This window comes from Ceratotherium simum, chromosome 32 (genome assembly GCF_057802395.1).
Source record: "Ceratotherium simum simum isolate JZ-2026a chromosome 32, ASM5780239v1, whole genome shotgun sequence".
NCBI lineage: Eukaryota > Metazoa > Chordata > Mammalia > Perissodactyla > Rhinocerotidae > Ceratotherium > Ceratotherium simum.
Window position 1 is genome coordinate 17,088,656 of NC_141931.1, and position 21,406 is coordinate 17,110,061.

At 38.3% G+C, this 21,406-nt stretch overlaps 1 protein-coding gene across 2 annotated transcripts; it reads left to right on the forward strand.

The window, feature by feature from the left end:
• Positions 1–24: 24 nt before the first annotated feature.
• HACD1 (3-hydroxyacyl-CoA dehydratase 1) lies at positions 25–21,294 on the forward strand. Of its 2 annotated transcripts, none has more exons than XR_015549353.1 (7): positions 25–298; positions 8,830–8,947; positions 9,134–9,152; positions 9,227–9,315; positions 12,012–12,133; positions 12,818–12,987; positions 16,686–16,834. XR_015549353.1 is itself a non-coding variant. In XM_087420781.1 (7 exons), exons 1-7 carry the CDS (start codon positions 42–44, stop codon positions 19,603–19,605), a joined length of 867 nt encoding a protein of 288 aa, XP_087276907.1. In that variant the 5' UTR covers positions 25–41; the 3' UTR covers positions 19,606–21,294. The 2 variants fall into 2 exon arrangements, 1 of the variants encoding a protein (XP_087276907.1); XM_087420781.1 differs by lacking the exon at positions 12,818–12,987 and adding an exon at positions 19,523–21,294 and having other exon boundaries at positions 16,686–16,864.
• Positions 21,295–21,406: the final 112 nt, after the last annotated feature.

Here is a 21,406-nt window from a genome sequence, read left to right on the forward strand (position 1 = left end):
GCCGGCCGGGCAGGCGGCGCCGAGCCCCCTGCGCGCGGCACATGGGGCGCCTGACGGAGGCGGCGGCAGAGGGCGGCGGCGCTTCGGCGGCGCGCTCGGCGGGGCCCCCGCCCACTCCCCTTCCCCTCTCTTCCACCTCCCCCGGCTGCGCGGCCGCCATGGCGTCCAGCGAGGAGGACGGCACCAACGGCGGCGCCTCGGGGGCCGGCGAGGAGAGGGAGGCCGCCGGCAAGAGGCGGCGCCGCGGCTGGCTGGCCACCGCCTGGCTCATCTTCTACAACATCGCCATGACCGCGGGGTACGTGCGCCCCGAGGGCCCTCCCCTGCCGCGGCCCTCCCGGCGCTGGCGCCCTGACGCTCCGCGCTTGGGGCGCGGGCGGGGCGCGCGCGGCTCGTGGGGCGCGCTTGGGGCGGGGCGCGCGGGGCCGGGCGCGGGTGGTCGCGGCGCCGGGGGCGCGCGCAGGGGCCGTGGGGGAGGGGCGCGGGCGCCGGGTTGAATGGAGTGGGGCGGGGGGGCCGGCCCCGCTGGCCGGGCATTGCCTAATACGGTGCACGGCGGGGCGCGGCGGCCGCAGGGCGCGGGCCGGAGGTTAAGTATAGACCCGGGCAGGAATGCGGGGCCGACCTGCGGGGGAGGCGGCCGCCGCGGGCGCCGCTGCTTGCTGCTGCTGTTGAGGACGCGCCGGGGTCCGGCCACCCCGGAGCCGGGGCCGTCGGGCCGGTGGCCCGAACCCGCTTCCTCGGCCGCCCGCCCCTAGAGTGCGCTTCCTCGTGCTGCTGAGCGCCGGGCAGAGTTTTCTTAACTGCTCCTGTCACCACGATTGTTTTAAAGCAGTTGTGCGCCCTAGAGCCTCTCACCTGGGACGATTTTCTTAAAACCCTGTCGTGTCGGAGCATGACACTGGTGTCCAGCATCTTTGTGGCCCCATGCTCCACTACTGATACCCCGTACTTGAATTTCTGGCGTTGAATCTGACTTCCAAGTTAAGGTTACACAGTCACTATCGCTCTTCAAAGAGCTGTCAAAGTGACTTCCTTGCCGACAGTTTTTCAAAACCTATTGGGAAAATGCTCTTCCGTTGCTAAGTTGCATTGCCTTTTACAAGTTATTTTCCTGTTATCACATGAAGTCTTATTAACCTATGTAAATGTGGGGAAAAGTTTAGTATCTTAAACTTTTCTCCAGGGCTTATGGAAACAGGTGAGTGACAAAGATTTAATAAATGATTTGACCCAGTACTGAGTACCTATTCTGTGCCTGGTGTGCCATCTCAATACCAAATACAGGTCAGAAAAAATATAATATTTATGGGGGATTTACTATGTGCCAGGCACTGTATTGGCTATGTTAGAGGTACTGTCTCGTTTTTAGTTCTGTACAATCCTGTGAGCGGTCCATGATAGTACATTTGATAAATAAGGAAACTGAGGCACAAAGAGATCAGCTACCTTGCTTAAGATCACACGAGCAATTGTCAGATTTGGTTTTCAGCCCAGACAGTCTGACTCCACACTGGTGCTGCTGCTTTGCCTTTGCACTTTACTAAATTTTATAATCTTGACAGAGAAGACTAATGTCTTCAGAGCAACTGGAGAACAATTGAGTGCCCACCATGCGCTGCCGCCTTTAGATACAGTGGAGGCTGAAGGAGTTCTCTCTTCTCTGTGATAGTCTCATCCAGTTAGTAAACATTTTTGGAATACCTGCCATTTATTAACTGGTCTGCTGTCCCTTCCCTTTCCAGTCCACTCTCCCTTCTGAAGGCCAAGTTGCCTATTAAGTAAAAATCAACGCATATCTGAAGTTTAAAGCCTGCAGTGACTCGCCGTTCCTCCACTGTAATCGACAGGATTTAGGCTGCCTGTCACTCAAGGCCCTTTGCAATATGCTCCCTGATTCCAGTTTTTTTGCATTTGAAATCTCCTCTAACTCACTATGCCCGCAAAGCACCATGCATTTTTATTTTCACGGCTCTTTCCATCTTTGCTGAGGCTGTCCACTCATTGTATGCTATCCTCCATATTGCTCCCATGACTTCTAACCAAGCCCACCTCTGAAGTTTTCTAGATCTCCTATCCCACTGGAGCAGAGTTAAGTTTTCTCTCCTTTGCATTCTCATTACTGCTCATACAAATTACTGCTTATCTGAAACTTGTCTGTTTCCCTGCCATTATTGAGGAGGTCCCTGGTCATTTTCATCTCTGTTTAAAGGCAAGGATAGCTGAAATGGAATAATCTGCGTAACTTAACTCTGGAGGCTTTTTAGAGATGTTGAGATTTGAAGAAGGAATACGATTGGTGTATGTAGAGGGTAGATATTTCAAGTGAGATAAATTCCAGAAATAGGCATGAGATGCAAGAAAACTGGGCATATTCTCTCAATTTAATTGGAGGGTTCGTGAATAGTGGCAAATAAGATTAGAGACGTTGTGGTGTTGAAAGTGGGAAACAAAGGCATACATTTAATGGTGTGGCTAGCAGAGGGTCCTTTTGTTCATTTGACTTGCTTATTTTGTTTTTCTCTTTTAGCAGAACTTTGGAATGTTTATTAATGTTTTGTAATAGTTTTGAAAACAATAAAATAATATTTAAGAAATAAAATTTTTATATAAATGTAAAAAAAGAACTTGCTTAATTCTGTAAGCTTAGCACAACCTTTCATTTTTCCTTATTGTCTTTCCTATGAGTATGTAACTTCAGATTTTTCCTCAAATCTCCATTCTCAGGGAGGCCTTCCCTGGCCGTCTTCATTCACATAGCAACCTCCACACAAACATTCCTTTTCCCCTTTGCCTGCTTTATTTTTCTCCATCCCACTTACTGACATGTTAAGTGTACAATGGATTTTACTAATTTGTCTCGTTGCTTGTTGTCTGTGGTCCCCCTGTTATGGTGTAAGCTCCGTGAAGCACTCAATAAATATTTATCAAATGAATACATATTATAGAGCATTGTAGTTATAGTATCTTCTCTGTTTTATATTCTATTTTCACTTAATATTCTACCAAATATTTCTATGTAGTTTTTATAATTACACTCTTTCATGGTTACATAAGAGTGTATGGAGTTAATGTACAATAATGGATTAAATCATGCCCCCGATGACAGTTTGCTTTTATTTGTTTCTGTTGGATTAGTTGCTTAGGATGAATCCCAGGAGTAGAATTACCCCTTTAAAGGATGTGAGGATTTTTATGGTACTTGTTCGTACTAGGTGCTTGACTAGGGAAGCGAGCATTTCTCTTTTTTTTTTTTTTGCTTTTCAACAGACACTTTTGAGCCCATATGTGTTAAGTGCCTTGTCCTAGGTCAAGTGAGAGACAGAAGGTAAATATTTTAGGCCCCGTCCTTGAAGAAGTGTAACCTGGGGCATTTATATATTGCAGTAAAAGACGGGACGGAATAAGGGCCCTACAGAGGTGTCGGGTCAGACAGGTAGGAAGAATCAGAGAAATTTGTTGGCGAGATCGTAGCATTTCAGCTAAGCTTTGAAGGATGAGTAGGATTTAATAGGCAAACAGCGTGAGTTAGGGGACAGAGGTGACATTGCTAGACATGCTGTTGAGGCAGCAATGAATGGGCCTGAAGTGTAGGGTGGGAAATGAAGATGGACGGGTAACTTGGGCTGTGACTGCACAGGGCCTTAAATGCTTTTCTAACCTGTTCAGATTTTAATCTGTAAACAGAAAGGTGCTGATTGAAGGTTATGTTTCACTCCTTTTAGCTGGGTAACCTCAGATAAGTTACTCGATCTCTCTGACCGTAAGTTTTCTCATCTTTAAAGTTGGAACCAGACAACTGCTTTGTTAGGTTATTACATGGAATAAAGAGATAGTGCGTACAAAGTGTTCAGCAGGGTGCCTGCCACACAGTGGGTGTTTAAAAATAACTTCTATTCCTAGTGGTTAATTTAAATATGCACTTCCTGCAGAAAGAGGAACTATTTAGATATTTTCACAGTATAGATAGTGTGAATTATTAGAGCACCAAATCCAAAGTTCAGGCATATACATTTCCCAAAATGTTAAGTAATAGCCATATATTTTCTTCCTGAGGAGGTAGATCCATTTTTATTCCCGAGGAGGGTAGATGTACCACAGCTTGTTTTTCCATTCATCTGTTGATGGACATTTGGGTTCTTTCCAGCTTGGGGCTATGACAAATAAAGCTCTGAGCATTCACCTACAAGTCTTTGTAAGGACACGTGCTTTCATTTTTATTGGGTAAATACCTATGAGTGGAGTGGCTGGGTCATATACTGGTCACATGCTTGATTTCTTAAGAAACAGCCAAACTGTTTTCAAAGTGCTTGTACCATATTATGTTCCCCTGGGCACTGAATGAGAGTTGCGGTCGCTGCACCTCCTCGCCAGCACTTGGTGTGGGCAGTCGTCATAATTTTAGACATTCTCATAGGTGTGTTGTGTTATCTCATCGTGATTTTAATTCCCATTTCCCTAGTGACTAATGACACTGAACATCTTTTCATATGTTTACTTGGCAGTTGTGTATCTTTTTTGGTATAGTGTCTGTTCAAATCTTTTGCCTATTTTTTTATGGGGTGGTTTGATTTTCTACTATTGAGTTTTGAGAGTTCTTTATGTAGTCTGGATACAAGTCCTTTATCAGATATGTGATTTGTAAATATTTTCTCTCAGGTGTGGCTTGGCTTTTCATTCTCTTCATAGTGTCTCTCAAAGAGCAGAAGGCCTTAATTTTAATGAAGTCCAGTTTATCTGTTTTTTTCTTTTATGAACCGTTCAGCCTAATTCTTTCGGCATGAGTTAAGATGTGCAATAATAAGTTGAAACAAATATTGGCTACTAAACAAAAGTCTCAATTTAGTCTAGGAAAGGAAGTTTAGAAATGTCAATGAACAATACATGCAAGTATGGATGGTATGAACATCAAAGACCATCTCTGGTATGAGCCTCCAAATGGTTACCTTAAAGGAGGCATAAAGAAGAAATAATAAAATTAGAATATTTTCAATAGGTGCTGAAATAATGGATCTGGGCAGTGATTATCAATGACTGCTACTATCACAAACAAGAACCACAGCCAGGAATTATGTGCTCCCTAGAGAGGTCCACAACACAGCCTGTGAGTTAGCCTGGAGCGTGAATCTATCTGATCAAGCCCCTGAAGCTATCAATTTACTATCAATTTACAGGAAATACAGGAGACAGAAGAGCATAATAAATGACCTGTGGGTGTCCGATTAGCAATCCCAGACTGAGGGTTGCTCTTCAGAGCAAACCGCTCAGTGTCTTCAATGACAAATTTCAAGAGAGAGAGAGAAGGAGAGATGAATGGATGGAGGGAGGGAGGGGTAATGGATAGATTAAAAGAGTCATGAAAGACATAGCAACTAATTACAAGGTATGAACCTTATTTCAATCATGATTTAAAAAAATTATGAGACAACTAAGGAAGTTTGTATTGTATGTGTTGTGATTTAGGAAGTTATTAAATTTTTTACATGGGATAATAGTATTATGGTTATGTTGATTAAAAATCATCCTTTTAGAGAAACATAATTAAGCATTTATGGATCACATTATAGGATGTATGAGATTTGATTCAAAATAATCAGAGGAGGGGAAGTGGGGAGAGATGTGAATAGAGGTTTGGATGAAACAAGATTATCCATAAGATGATAATGTGTGAAGCTGGTAGTGGGCACCTGGGGCTACATTATGCCATTCTCTGTGCCTTTGTGTATATTTAAAGTTGTTTATAATAAAAATTTTAAAAGCACTGTTGAAATTAAGAAAAGGAGGTAGAGGTGTATATAACCAAGTTCTTCAGGGAGCAGGTGGTCTCTAAGAAATCTCAGGAGAAAAAGAAGCATCAGAAGACAGCCAGAAGAAAGAGCCCCTCCTTTGATGAGGGCTTTCAGGGTCATCGTAGCCATGGTGGTCTGAGGAGAAGGCCCCTGTGTTTAGTAGGTTATGGCAGGTATCTCTTGTGATAGCACTGTTCTCCTGTCTCCACTGAGTAATTTAAAAGTTCTTTGAGGCCAAGACGATGTCCACTTTATCTCTAATTCCCCAGCATCTAGCGCAGAACTTGGCTTAGCAATAAATGTTAAACCTGAAGATGAACGAATAAATAAATGAATTAAGCAAGCAAGAAATCTTCTACATAGAGAGCACAGGTTTATATTTTCCAAAGAATATTTTATCAAGGAGTGTATCTATTTGGGTTCATTTTTGGATAATAAATAGCTCTGGCGTATTTTGAAAAAACAGAACTTTCCAGAAAAGAATTCCTAATTGCAGAAGCTCCAATTGCTTTTGGAATTTTTTTTTTTTTTAATCACAGGTGCTAAACTGATGGGTGTAGGAAGTCCAAGGTTAGTTAAATGTAGGGCCCTTACGAGAGACTTTGATTGTCCCCCCTTGTGATGGTGGGTTTAGGAAGTGAGCGCAGATTAGTTCAGATTAGCTCCTGGCCAGATTTACTGAAAAACAGGTGATTAGTTAGCATAGGTGGTTCCGTGGTCCTTTCTAGCCCTGGAGTGTTCATTTCTTTTATTTCGAACAAGTTAGTGATTGGTATTATCATAATATACCAGTTGGTGCAATACTGCCACCTATGGATCAGCAGTATAATTTATAACAACAATTTTTTTGTTACAATGACTGGATTTTTACATAATGCTATTTAGAAATGTAGAAAACTCATTCTTTGATGAACTCTTTGGTAGGTTAATAATTACCGTTCAAATTGATCTTTGCTAAAAATCTGATTTGGATTTGCCTAAAAAAAAAAGACAAGTGAATAGAAAATGTGAATTAAAACATTTTATTAAGCTTTTTGTTTTCTTATTGGAAGTAGTATAGGGACTTGGAATTGAGGATAATGAAATGATAACATTTGAAACCTGGAAAGTACCTAAAACGTTATCCAGAGTAGCATGGCTAGGTTAGCCCAGCACAGAATCCAGTGTTGGCTCTCGTATGGGATGGAGCCATCAGTTGAATCCAGGACAGCCATGGTGTGGTGGAAGGGGACAGCAGTGGGGGTTAGGAGACCTCGACCGTTAACTTACTCTGTGACTTAGGATAAGTCACTAGATGTCTCTGCGTAGTGATTGTCTCATATAAAACTGCAGACTTTTTCTAGAGCACACTACTATCAGCTGAAATATTTGAGCATAACACTCTATATCACTTTTAGAATTACTTATAATTTAAATACACGAATTACTGTGATTAGCTGATATCCCAAGGCACAGTATATACTGAGAGCCAGACCAGTACAGCACGGTGGTTCAAGACTCAGAGCTCAGTGGTGAGTTTAGGTCCCAGCTGACTGTGTGACTGTTTCTGCTGTTTCTACAGCAGGAAAATAGAATAGTAGTCGCTGCCTCGTAGGGTTTGTGAGGATGGAGTCTGAATATGTTAAATATGCATATAGAACAGTCTGGAACATTGACAGCTCCTGAAAGTGTACTTATTATTATCATTGTCGTTGTTATCATTATTCTGCATTTCAAAGGTCTTTGTGATAGTTGCATTCACCTGACTTCTTCTCACATCTCATGAGAAAGTCATTGCTTTCTCCTCATCGTGTGAGGAGGAGCAGTGGACGTTCCCAGAGGAGAGTTGTCGTTCTGCCGTTTGCTTGCTGTTCCCCTGAGCTTTCGCTTCCATCGTATTCGATCAGTAGTTTCTTTGCAGGAATCGTTAAGCCATTTGTCTATTTTATGAGTGCTCTTTAACAAGTTAAAACTGTATCATAGTTCTGTAATTCAGACATCCATTTAACTAGACACCTGGACACCACTGACTTTAAAAGCCTGAGGTAGCTGCTCATTTCCGCGGGTGTATTAGTAAAGATTTTTTAAAGTTGCAGATGATGCAGCTTTTTAAACTTAAAAGTGCTTTTGTAATTGGGAGGGAAACTGGAAAAAAATGACCTCTCATCAGTGACTCTTGGAGATTGAGTGGTAGGGTGAGAAAGCTGGGCTCCACAGGGGTAGCTTGTATTTTAAGTACCGTTAATTCACAACAGAATCTATGTATAATGTACAAATGTAAGTTGAAAAGGAAGGGCATATGTATTTTTTCTTTTCTTTTTGTTTTTTTTTTTTGCTGAGGAAGATTAGCCCTGAACTAACATCTGTTGCCAGTCTTCCTCTACTTTATATGTGGGTCACCGCCACAGTGTGGCTGACAAGTGGTGTAGGTCTGTGCCCGGGATCTGGACCTGTGAACCCGGGCCGCCAAAGTGAAACGTGCCAAACTTAACCACTATGCCAAAGGGCTGGCCTTCTATTTTATTTTTTTTAAACAAACTGTTTGAAAGCAGTCCTTCTATATGCTTTCCTTCTGTGGCACAACAATTGTTTTTATTTAGTGAAAATTATAAAAATATTAATTAATGATTCTTATTAAATATTTTTACTTTATAATTACATAAAATTATATCTGTATTTGTATAAAGCACATATTATACACACACAGCTTTTTACCTTAAGAAATCTTTATATAATTATCAAATACTTTATATTAACTTCATTTTTGGTAGTAAACCTGGTTTCTTCAGTCTGTCAGTTTATCTGCTGAAACCAGAAATGCAATGGACATGGTTTGACATTTGTAGGTAGTTGGTCTCGAATATGTTCTGTTCATCCTTTTGAAAAGTCAGTGTAAAAATAATGTTTTCATTTCTTCCTGTGGGTTTTTTAAATAGAATTTTGAACTGAGAGCATAATAAAACGTACATGTTATTACTATATAAATTATGGCATTCCTTTTCAGGAGGATTAGTGCTGCTCATCTTGATAGAACTTTATAAAATACTTTTATTTTCTGCAGGTGGTTGGTTCTAGCTATTGCCATGGTACGTTTTTATATGGAAAAAGGAACACACAAAGGTTTATATAAAAGTGTTCAGAAGACGCTTAAATTTTTCCAGACATTTGCCTTACTTGAGGTAAGTTTTCAATGGTGCTGTTTTTCTGTCATTGTAATACTTATTTGAAAATTTATTTGTTGAGCAAAATCAATCTTATTTTGCTGATTACATACCAGCTATGGATTCATTTAAAACCAGTGTTGACAGGGATTTATTTTATGTTGTATACTATTGACTTGTGATTATTTTTTTATTTGCTTACAGATAGTCCACTGTTTAATTGGTGAGTTTTTTATTTAATTTTTATTTTTGGTATAAATTGGTTAGGGCAATGGTTGACTTGTTTTTCTCTTTAAGGAATTGTACCTACTTCTGTGATAGTGGCTGGGGTCCAAGTGAGTTCAAGAATCTTTATGGTGTGGCTCGTTACTCACAGTATAAAACCAGTAAGTGACACGAACATGTTCTCTACCTGAGCCCACAGGAAAGCTTGTTTATTCATAGGAATCAAAAATATTAACGTTGGTATATTTCAGGAAGCAGAACCATGGACAAAAAAAGAGTTGGGTTTGGATTTAAGTGTGATTGTACATTGACTTAGTGTGTTAGTAGAATACTAATTATAATTAGTAGAGTGATTTTGAAACACGAGCAAAACCAAGTATTGGCATTTAATATCCATAATATACTCTCCTCTGGTGTTTTCCAATTTTTAAAATTAATATTCATATTCTGTCAAATAGTTAACTGAAAATTTTCTTTTTTGTTGAAGTTATGTGTATTCTCTTTGATTATGTAATTGAAGTTGTCAGTATAAACAGTTTAATCTTTCTCATTTAGCACTAAGTATTATAGCAACAGACATAAAAAATAAATGGAGTTCTATAGATCTGAACAAATGGAGAGACGAAATTGAAAGTTAGAAGGGTTAAGGGACTTAGGGAAAAATAAACGTTATTTATTGAGGCATGACAGGAGACAGACCTGAATGTAATTAGGGGCTTAAACTCTTTTAGACAAACACACACCATGCTTGCTATGTCGAGTCATTGGGCCTTGTAAACTCGTGACAGAAGCATTTCCCAGATGGGCCCTTCTGACCTTCTTGACAGCCTCCGGAGGCTCCTGTCTACTTGAGGACAGATCTCTGGCCTCCTTTCTGTTCCTCAGATGCCTTTCTTGTGTCATCTCTGCTTGGGGTGATACCTGACCTCCCTTCCATTGCCTGCTAGACTCACTGGCCTCCTGTCTGAGCGGGGACAGATCACTGACCTTCTGCCCTCTTAATAGTCTACACTTCAGCTCTCTTGACTAGTATCTTTCGCTCAACTTACTTGATCCACTTGGTCCCTAACCAGCGACTGCGGTACAGTTAGCAGTGAACACTGCCACGAGGAGAGCCGGGCTTTTTATTCACATGGCCCAGGACTTTAAAAGCAGGAGTCCAACATTCACAGAATGAGAGTCTATTCCAGACAGTGAATGAATATAATAGCTGGGCCAGAACCACGCAGAGTCTGAAGACAGAGGAAGAAAAAAGACACAGGCAGGATGGCCAACATTAACTGGAGAAAAGGAGTTTAAGAGAAGCTAGAGAGTGGCTGGTCCCCAATAGAAAAGAGATCCATGTGCTCTTTTTTGTCCTCCACAAGACCTCTGCCTTAATAGTACTGTTTAATTCTCTCCGACAGTACTTTCTTATTGGCACCTATGCACCACTTGTTAATTAATTCAACCATTTATGGAGTGCATTCTACATACCTGACACTGTGCTAATTTCTGGATTTACAAAAATGAAAAAGGCATCCGAGCTACGATGTACTGGCTGTTGGGGAGTGAGGGCAGTCACACACATGTTGAGTCATTCAGCACATACTAGTTGTGCACTTATTTGTTGCCTGATACCGTGCTGGGAATCTGCCTCTTAATAATACAACATGGTTCCCGCCTTGTGGAGCCTGCAGTTGGGAGAGATGCTGAACCAAGAGTTGCACAAATAATTATATTAGTTTCATTATTTAGTGTTACTACTCTGAAACAAGAAACCAATATGCATTGCAGTATACCTGGGGACTCAGCCTGACCTAGGGGGTGAAGGAAGGCTCCCCTGAGGGAGGAATATATAAATTGATTTATATTAAATTAACATATTAAATTATGTGAAATTTTCATACAGATTGGCATGTATTACAATACGGATATGACCAAAGTACTGTGAGAACAAGGAAGATGAGCAGATAATTGCTCAGAGTGAGGGGAGGGGTTTGGGAAAAGTGTTCCAGAGGGCAGGATGTTTAGCTGCATCTTAAAAGATGAGAAAGGTGGCAATAAGGAAGTAATAAGGAAGTAGCATTCTGATTAGACAGAATAGCGTGTGTAAAGACACAAACGTTCAGAGCATATTCTGGAAATAACACAGAGTTTAGTGTCACGGTGGGAGGGGAGGTCAAGTGATCGTAGATGAAGTTGGAGAGGTTTCTGAGCACGGATTGTGAAGAACCTTGAACATCGTGCTCAGGTCCTGGGATTTGATCCTTTTCTCCTGTTGAGCAGTGGAGACCCAATGAAGCTTTTAAATCACAGGACTAGCTGCTTCCCATTTGGTTTCTGTTTGTTTGCTTCTTTGTTTTGCTTTTAAGAGAACACTTAAATCCATGAAGAGAATGAGAGAATAAATAAAGAGTGGAGAGACTATTTAGGAGGCTGTTACAGTAGTCTAGATGAGAGATGATTGATTAAATAGTGGTAGCAGGGCCCAAGAGGAGAGGGCAGATTCAAGAGTTAGTGCTCCGGTAGAGTGGGTGCGATTTGGCGACTAATAGAAAGTCAGAGGGTCAGATTGTTCCCACGCTGGTTTTGAGGGTGTGTTGTTATCCTGGGATGGTTGAGTTATTGGCTGGAGTGACAGGTGAGAGAGAAAAACCAGTAGAAATTTGACCATCCTGTGCTTAGGACGTATTTAAGGTGCATGTTAATAGTGAATTTTGTAATAGTGACTGTATTAAGTTTTCTGTGTTGCATCTGTCTAACCCCAACATTCCATTATAATAAAGACACATGATAAATAATTACAATAAAATATCTTCATGGGAATATAAGTTGAAGGTTAAACGACACTGTGGATCTCTCTGTAATTCTGCAGATCCAGAATGAGGAGAGTGTGGTGCTCTTTCTGGTCTCGTGGACTGTGACAGAGATAACTCGCTATTCCTTCTACACATTCAGTCTTCTCGACCACTTGCCGTACTTCATTAAGTGGGCCAGGTGCCGATGTCTTGTGGTTTAGTTTCTCACAGTCCTGTGCATGCAGATTTTGTGTGCTGAGCTAACACCAGAGAATTAAAATTTGTGTCTACGCCCCGTGATGCCAGGCTGCTGCTGTTTTGGATCTTAGCAGTGTTTTAACTTGCATTCTAAGGGCTTAATTTAATGATCGGAGAGGAATCATATTAATATATATTTTGGGTGAAATCAATTCAAGACAAATTATATTAATATCCTTAACCTCCGAATTGGTCATTTTTCTTTAAAAGCAAATTATATAGTTTTGGAATTACATTCAACTCTGTACCAAAAACATGGCATTTTGTCTGATTGAGTTAAATTATTTTAATATTCAATCCCGTATCCACAATTTTTTGTGTCTTGTATATACAATGTCAACTTTTTTTGTGTGTTTTAAGTAGCAGAGACAGGCATTTTTAAAAGTCATACTTATTTGCAATAGTGTTATTTGGAATGTGGACAAAATTTATATTTCAAGGGCTCTAAGTATCTCTATTCTAAAGCAACAATTTTTAAAGCAAAAGATATGCTGTTCTTTTTAAAGTTTGAATTCTTTGAGCAGCTGATATTTTACAGTTATTGTAAAAACAAGACTGCTCTTTGGAGAACAAATTACAAACCAGCATAGATTTGTTCATTTCATTCTCTGTGTTGTACTTTCAGTTGCAATAATGGTAATAACAATCACATAAACTGTGTGCCTACTGCATACCTGAGACACAGCTATGAACACAACAAAGTCTCTGTCCTCTCAAGACGGAGGAGACAAAAAATAAAATAACTAACAGGCATGTGAAATGCCAGGTGGTGAGAAGTGCAAGGAGACAATTGGGGTAAGAGACTTCAATCTTATATATATCCATCCCATATATGTCTATCCCATATACATCTTCCCCATATATGTCCACCCCCTATCCCATATACCTCCACCCCATATACGTCCACCCCATATATATCCACCCCCATCCCATATACATCTACTCCATATACGTCCACCCCATATACTTCTATCCCATATACATCTATCCCATATATGTCTACCCCATATACATCCACCCCCTATCCCATATACATCTACTCCATATATGTCCACCCCATATATGTCTGTCCCGTATAGATAGGATAAAAGGGTTCAGCGTTTTCATTCTTTAAATTCTTTGTTTAAACTACGGACGTAATGTGTTTTCATTGTAACAAACTCAAACAGTACAGAAGTATATAGAACAAACATGGGAAGTTCCAGTTTGTTCTCCTAACTGACCCCCCTCCCTGCCTCTGGAGGGGAAGAGTTTAGAGTTTACCCATCTAGACTTTTTCACATTAAGAAAAATGTGAAGACACAGATGTGAGATTTTTAAAACATAAATAGGATGATATGATACTTGCTTTTTGTTTGTATCTTAGAGCTCTTTTTTTTTTTATTGGTACAGATATATTTAGATCCAGTTTTGTTTTTTCGCGAGGAAGAGTTGCTCTGAGCTAACACCTGTTGCCAATTTTCCTCTTTTTGCTTGAAGAAGAGTGTCGCTGAGCTAACATCAGTGCCAGTCTTCCTCTATTTTGTATGTGGATGCCACCACAGCATGGCTTGATGAGTGGTGTAGGTCTGCACAAGAGATCTGCACCAGCGAACCTGGGCTGCCAAAGCAGAGCGCGCCAGACTTAACTACTACACCACGGGGCCGGCCCCTAGATCCAGCTTTTTAACTCTTAATGCTGTACAATATTTCATAGGGCGGCTGAACCAGTTTCCTATTGCTAGAATTTAGATCATTTCCAGTTTCTAATATCATAAATAATGCTTTGAGGTATTGTAGACAGTGCTATATCCATCTTCCTGTTTTTTAAAACTCTGATATTATGTTCATACATTCCTAACTTATTTGAGGATAATCCTTAGCTAGTGTCAGCTTTGTTTTTGATCCCCATATATTCAAAGCCTAACACTTTTTATTAAGTGATTACTCCTTTTTTATAACTCATATATTATACATGTTCTAATATAATAATTTATATGAATAAACCAAAAAGAAGGAAAAAACCTTTTAAATTGCTTATAATCCCTCTACACAGGAATTATCACTGTTAATTGTGATATGTATTCTTGCAGACTTTTTTATATTCTCCAGCTCCTTTTTAGATATTTGTGGCTGACCATTTTGTATATAATAAAATGCCTTAAAATTATAATTTGAGCTTAAACATACTGCCTGTCATCAGAAGGTTGCACTACCATTTATATGCATTTAGTTGGTTTTATTCTTATTGTACTTGAAAACTTACTCACTTTTAGTGATTGGGCCTTTCACAAGGTTGGCGGTTTGGAACGTATCTAGACTCTGATCCTAGAATGCATCTCAGTGCCATTTTGCATGACTGCAGTTTTCTGGAGCTCTAGCGCCTTTAAAAATACTAATTCATAACATAGTCTCTTCACATTTGCTGCATTTATAAAATCTGTTTGCGGAAGATAACGGTCTTTAATGCTTTGTCTGCCTTTTGGAATGCGTTTGCATGTTTTGAATTTCTGGAAAAGTTAAAAATTGCCATTGCATGTTTAAATTTGCTGTTTAGAAATCTTTTGTCACTTGGCTTAATGTTAAATGAAGCATTATAAAATCTTTCAACTTTGAAATGCACATGTTAGCATAATACATCCTGTCAGTTAATCATAATCATGAATAATTATATTTCATGTCAAAAATCTTAAAGATCCCAACTGTCTATATATATTTGCCAACCCCATTAAATAACCTAAAATAATATTTGCATTGATGTTCAAATGTTGAAGCTATTGTTCTCAAATAAAACTTTACTTTAGAAATGGCTTCTTATTTGTAAATAGTTGGCCTACTGTGACAGTTTGAATTTATTTTGATTCTATTTATACGTTAGAAGTGTTCCTAGAAAAGTCCACTGGATAGATAATTGTATAGTTATGTTTTCATATTGATTTCCATTTTAATTTCAAAAATGCATTCCCTTCAAAAAAATTTTAGGTGACAATTAGGAAGCATAAAGAAGCATAGCTTTTTCTGAATAGGTAGTTATATCTCTCATGCTGCCATCAGAACTTAGAGTTAGTGACATGCAATCTTGTTAAAGTGCAACTAAAGTCAAATAAATTATATAATTTGTTCCCATTTCGTTAAAAATAATCGCTGTCTTTAAGGCTTTAAACTAGTTGTGATATATTTTTTTCTACTAAAGAACAATGCTACCAAAAAATTTCTGAGTGACATAAAGCTAAGGAACCATTTAAATTAGTTTGACTGTTTTACTTGAGAAGGGAATATAAAATGTTCGGTTATATATGTCATTTTAAATTGAGATTAGAAAAGATTGATTTAAATGATATGCAAGTAACTACACAAGACTGGTAAGAAAGCAGGTGATGTACCCAAGGCAAGGAGGGAATAAACAGGGTTAGTAAAAGGATCATTCTTCGTTCTTTACCAGTTAATCTATTTTGGCAAATAATTCTGTCCCCCTCCACCATTTCTTACCCTGTATGTCCTTGGCATAGAGAAATAAGGTGATTTTTAAGTTGTCTCCAAGCTTATCGACATAATTTATGTCGATAAATTTAACTTTTCTTTACAAATATTTCATAATGCCAACAAAATGATTAAATGAAATATGGGTCCGTGAGGCTCTCCCTGCTGGAGACCAGTAGAGACTTGCAGTGTGTTCCCGAAACTGTAGGCATAACTCATGTCTGGCCTTCTCTGTGTGAGAGAACGTGCCACGATCCAAATGAACACACTGTGATTTTGGATTTTGAATAGAACTTTCTCAGCTCTGTTTAAAGCAAGCTATTCCTTTAATGTGGGAATTCAGGAAACAACTTTTCTTACTTGTTTTGTTTTCGACGATGTATTCATTAGTAGTTACTGATGCCTTGGGTAGTATTATCAGTTCTCTGAAATAGTAATTCTCTTTTAATTAGTAACCACAAAGGGTTTTCCAAATGCCTCCAGAGAAGTACTTTGGTAATTTCAAGGTGTAGATATAAAATAGAATCATAGCTGGTCTTCTAAAGCACAGCATTTGATCAGTCAATGATTAGCTGCAGGAAAAAAACAGTCAGTTATGATTCCAGGAGTCAAAGAAGTTTCCTTTACAGTTCCTTACAATACTTACATATACTTTACAATACAATACAATATTTACATACTTTACAATACTTAAAAATTTTAAGTATATACATTTTACATGTATACATGTATCCTGCATGTACATTTTTCAAATGTATACAATTATTTCAGTTCTGTAGAGTAAGTTGGCTTCTTATTTTGTTAAGATTTTGCTGTTTAAAATAGAAACTGCTATGAGAAAAAAGCATGATAATTAATAAGCAAATGATTAAAGCAGAAAAAAATGTACATTATATAAGGTTATTGTAAATATGTATTTACAATACATAAGAAGGAGAATTTTTAAGTTTAAATATAGTAGTTAGCAAAAGAACCATGATAAAATCCAATAATTATTTTAAGAAAATAATTCTCTGAGGTTTTTCTTTCTGCAGATATAATTTTTTTATCATCTTATATCCTGTCGGAGTTGCTGGTGAACTTCTTACAATATACGCTGCCTTACCATATGTGAAGAAAACGGGAATGTTTTCAATAAGACTTCCTAATAAATACAATATTTCTTTTGACTACTATTATTTTCTTCTTATAACCATGGCCTCATATATACCATGTAAGTATGTATTTATTAATACTTTGATTTAGTATATGCTATGAAAGTTTTTCGAAAGATATTATAATATGCTAGTTTAATAAGCAAGGAGAAATAATAGCTACAAATACATCAAAACCTCCATTCAGTCCCTCACGTATTCATGATTTGAAATAATGAAGAGCAAAAAAAGACTTTTTCTTAGCTATGAGAAAAAAGGTAGGTTAATACAAAGAAGATTGCCTTCTCAAAATCATTTAAAAATAAGCTTAATATGATTTATTTTTTTAAAGGAAAAATACAGCATGCGTCAGTGAACTATTTGCAAGCATTTAGAATTATGTATCTGAATATAAACATTTCACCCAAGAAAATTTCAGGTCATTTGTATCTATTCATTAAGCATATACTTGGAAAAATCACCTGAAGTTCTTTTTAGTCTATGTGTGTTGTTCTATGTACTAGAAAATAATGAAGTTGCTTTTCTTTACATATTTTGAATAATTCAGCCTCTTGTCTAATTTCTCATCACCTTTCAATAGTTGCAATGAATTGGTGAGGCTTTACTCACTTTGTTTAAACACTAATAGTGGTATATTTTTAGGTCAAATTTTGGTAGTCATTAGTAGGAAATATGAAGGTAAAGCAAGGCTGTTACTTACTCTTCTCAATAAAATTAGAGACTCTAATGTCAGTGCGGGGGGGATAAGGAAATGAGAATAGTTTATAGAATCTAAAATCTGCGTTGACACGATACAAAATAGTTCATCTAAAAGGGATGAGCATAAAACTTGACCAGCCCCGTGAGGCTTCCAACTTTTAAGCTCCTCCGACATCAAAGTTGACTTACGGTCAGATGTTGATTTTACTCCCCTCGTCTTCTACACTTTCAGCCTGTCGTCAGATTATCCACCAGAGCCAGTGCAGGAGGGCTAAGGAGTGGTACATCTACTGCGTTTGTTTATACGCTCTGCTTATCCCAACATCTAGTGAACGGCAGCACGCCTCGAGCAGAGACAGACCTTCCTTCGCTGTCTGTCATAACATAGTTACAGGTTCAGGTATTGGGTCCGCCTCTTCCTCATGACCACTGAGGCATCTCCACGGAAACCCAGGGCCCAAAAGATCATGGTTCGGAACCATCAAACCAGTATCTTTTGACTGTGTGTTTTCAGGTGTCCTGGGAGATGTAGACTCTACCTATGTCGGTAGCAGCTTCTCAGTTGACTGTGCTGGCAGTTACCTGCGAGTCCCACTTGCTGAAGGATCAGTCAGCCAGGGGAATGTTTTCCACTTGATTATTAGTATTAGCAGTAATAACAACTAATTTTACTTTGCTTATTAAATCCTTTGCTAATTATAAATATTTTTGAGTACTTATTTTAATACTCAGAAGTGCTATTAGTTCTCATTTATCAATGAGGACATTACAGATTAGAGAGGTTAAGTGAATTGCTTAAAAATCACCCAGCTTGTACATAAGGTCAGGATTTGAACTCAAGGCCATACTTCTACTAAACTACTCAGAATGTTATAGAAGTATTTGCAATAATTTGTCAGTTCGCTTGAAGTATATATGACGTGAATACATTTAGGCCACCTAGGTATAAGGTAGTGGTTACATGTATCAAGATGGGTAGTACCTAAATTTAAAAAAAGAGTTTGTTGTGCATTTTTGCTCTATTTGAGCTAAGTTCTAAAGATAGTTATCCAAAGTTGCCCTAAGCAAGATACTCAAAACTTGTTTTGTCATTAGGTTCATTGGTTTTGGTTATTCTGTTCATCATTTTCAGAGGTATTTTTACATTTATATTGTTTAAGGCTGATGTTAATTTATTCATCCACTAACATTTACAACTGTAATTTAAAGCACTGATTCAAATTGGCTCAGAATAATTCTCCATATTTGACAGGGCAGATGACCATTTGTCTAACTGACCTAATACATATACATTTATGTGTTTGTATGTAACAGACTGCCCTTATACCCAGTCAAGAGGGGCTTCTGCTCTGGGCCCTGTTTTAGAGGGCCCTGTTCTGGCCCTCTACTGATCACCCCTCCACACAGGCCCCTCTTCCCTTCTAGATGACATTCTGGAAACCTCCTATCATGGAATTTGCTACCCAAATGGTGCTGAGGGTGTATCTAGGGACTGCAGAGGTCTCTTCTCCAGTCTGTTCTCCTGAGGGTTAATCATGTCACCAGTATGCACATCCCTGAGATCAAGGGGCAGCCATTTGTGAGGGGTATGGATGAAGCTGGGTTGTGTGGGCTTGGATATCCACACGTGTTCATGAGACCACTCAAGGTACAGGACAGCCAATAGAACGGAGAGAAGGGGCCAGGCTGGGTAGCTCTCCTTGTGCTAGAATGTTCTGGCACAGTATTCCAAAGAGTTACAGAATTCCAAATTTAAACATAGCCTTTCAGGTCGTTATGAAGGTATATTTGCAAGATATTCATTTGCTAAAGAAACCCCAAGAGTTTATGGATTAAAATATTTAGGTGTGTGGTGTGTGGGCCTCCCTTTGTACTCCTACCCTGGGATCTGTAAATACCGGGGGATAGTGGTCGTATGTGCTGTGCTTGCTCTCCAAGTTTGCCACATTTAAGAGATTTCGAATATAAATAATTTCCAACAGTAACTCATCTTTCTTTGTTTTCTTCTTTCCGTTAAGTGTTTCCACAACTCTATTTTCATATGTTACGTCAAAGAAGAAAGGTGCTTCACGGAGAGGTGATTGTAGAAAAGGATGATTAAATGATCCCTACACACAAGGTGCTTTTTCCAGAATAACCAGGATTACTTGAGTCCAAGTTTTAATGACAAGAATAAACAACTTCATGAAATATGACAGATTGTCTTGTTTGTTAACATAGAACTTGAGACACGTGCCATTTGCCAATATTTCTCTTCACATTGTGCCAGGTCCGTTTTCTACAAGAACTATGCGAGTATTTATCATCAGCTCCTGGGTGGGTGATGATCAGTAAGAAAATAATTGGGTGTATTACCTGGGGAAAAAAAACTTTTTTTTTTTAATTTTACTAAATTTTTTTGCAACATATGCTCAAAGCTTTTTAAATCAATATTTAGAAATTAGTTTAATGATTTGATTTAACATTATGATCCCCGCCAGTGATATTTATGTGATATTTATAAATGAAAGTAAATACAGAGTTATAATAACTTGTTAATTATGTATTGATATTTCTTGAACCCAAGATCTATTTCTTTCAAGTTATAAGGCAGCATTTTTGATTGATAATTTTTGGAAGCATGGACATCATTTGCTATGTGGGAAGACCTTTGATATAGATAAAGTAGCCACGTAAAAAACCCAAAAATATTCAAGTAGAAGTCACAATTGGAAAATATTCTTTGAAAATGTGTCTAGGCCATTGAAATTACTTATACTACTAAGCACATTTATTTTTATTTGAATTAACCACTCAAGGACAACCTTTTCCACTGTAAGGATTTTAAGGGATTAGAAAAAATTTAAGTATATACTTTGCCTCACTTGTGAAAAAAAATAGTAATATTAGGTCTTATCGTAATGTTGTACTCAAAAAGGCTGCTCTGTACCATGGAATAATCTAATAAAAATCATGTTATGATAATCCCTTTGTAGTACTTATGTAACTAAAAGGTTTTGGGATATGATTTGAAACAGGCTCATTTTATTCTGAATTCCGTTGAATAGCAGACCTCGCATCCAGATGTTTAATAGAAAGATACACTGAAGGTATTTTACTGCTTTCATTCTTAGGTAGGTCCTTTAAAAAGTTTCCCCCTTGTCTTAAGGTATGCTGCTTGCTCCAGTTTAGAGAGAATATGAAATATGAGACTTTAAAAGAAAAGGAACTTTTTGCCTACTATAGATATGTGGGTGTCATTTTGGCTTTAAGTGTTCTGTATTGTTTGCATTTACAGTCAACATGTAAAATAACACTTCTCAAAATTGCTTGTTTTGTGTTACCACCTTCTTTTCTACTTACTTCACATGGAGATTTGTAGTTCAGAATAGTTTTGCACACTTTCATTTTAGATCACTTGATTTTTAAAAGGTGCTGTTTCTTTTTTTACATTTTAATATTTCCTCTGCAGCTGAATGTTTTAACAAGCAATATGTATTTGGTTACTAATTCTCAAAGTGCTGATGTTCATTCTTGATTTACATGGCTTGATCCATTTTCATCTTGAATTTTTATATGGAAGAAATTTTCAGGAGGTTTTTCTTTTTGGAAACCTAGTATAAGAAGTTCACATATTTATCTGGTTCGATGCCTGTCTTATAAAAAATATTTTAAATCCTGTTCCTAAAATTTGCATTAATTCAATTTGTACTCCCTTCGAGCAGTTGTAATCCTCTTTTTTTTCTTAAGTTGTGGAATATCTTGAAGTAGGAATTGTGATTAACTTTAATAAAAATGAAAATGCATCAGACTCCTCAGTGACCTATGTTAATATACTCAAAGTACGCCTAAACTGTAGATTCAGTTTATTTTCAGGATCTTCTTTTCCAACTAATTTTAAACCGTCCTTGTGTTGAAAATCA

Excerpts from the sequence above, each read along its gene's own strand:
- HACD1 (XM_087420781.1), top strand. The coding sequence starts at position 42 with ATGGGGCGCCTGACGGAGGCGGCGGCAGAGGGCGGCGGCGCTTCGGCG. Across the intron at positions 9,316-12,011 it reads TTACTCACAGTATAAAACCA|ATCCAGAATGAGGAGAGTGT; the intron begins GTAAGTGACACG and ends GTAATTCTGCAG. Across the intron at positions 12,134-16,685 it reads TACTTCATTAAGTGGGCCAG|ATATAATTTTTTTATCATCT; the intron begins GTGCCGATGTCT and ends TTCTTTCTGCAG.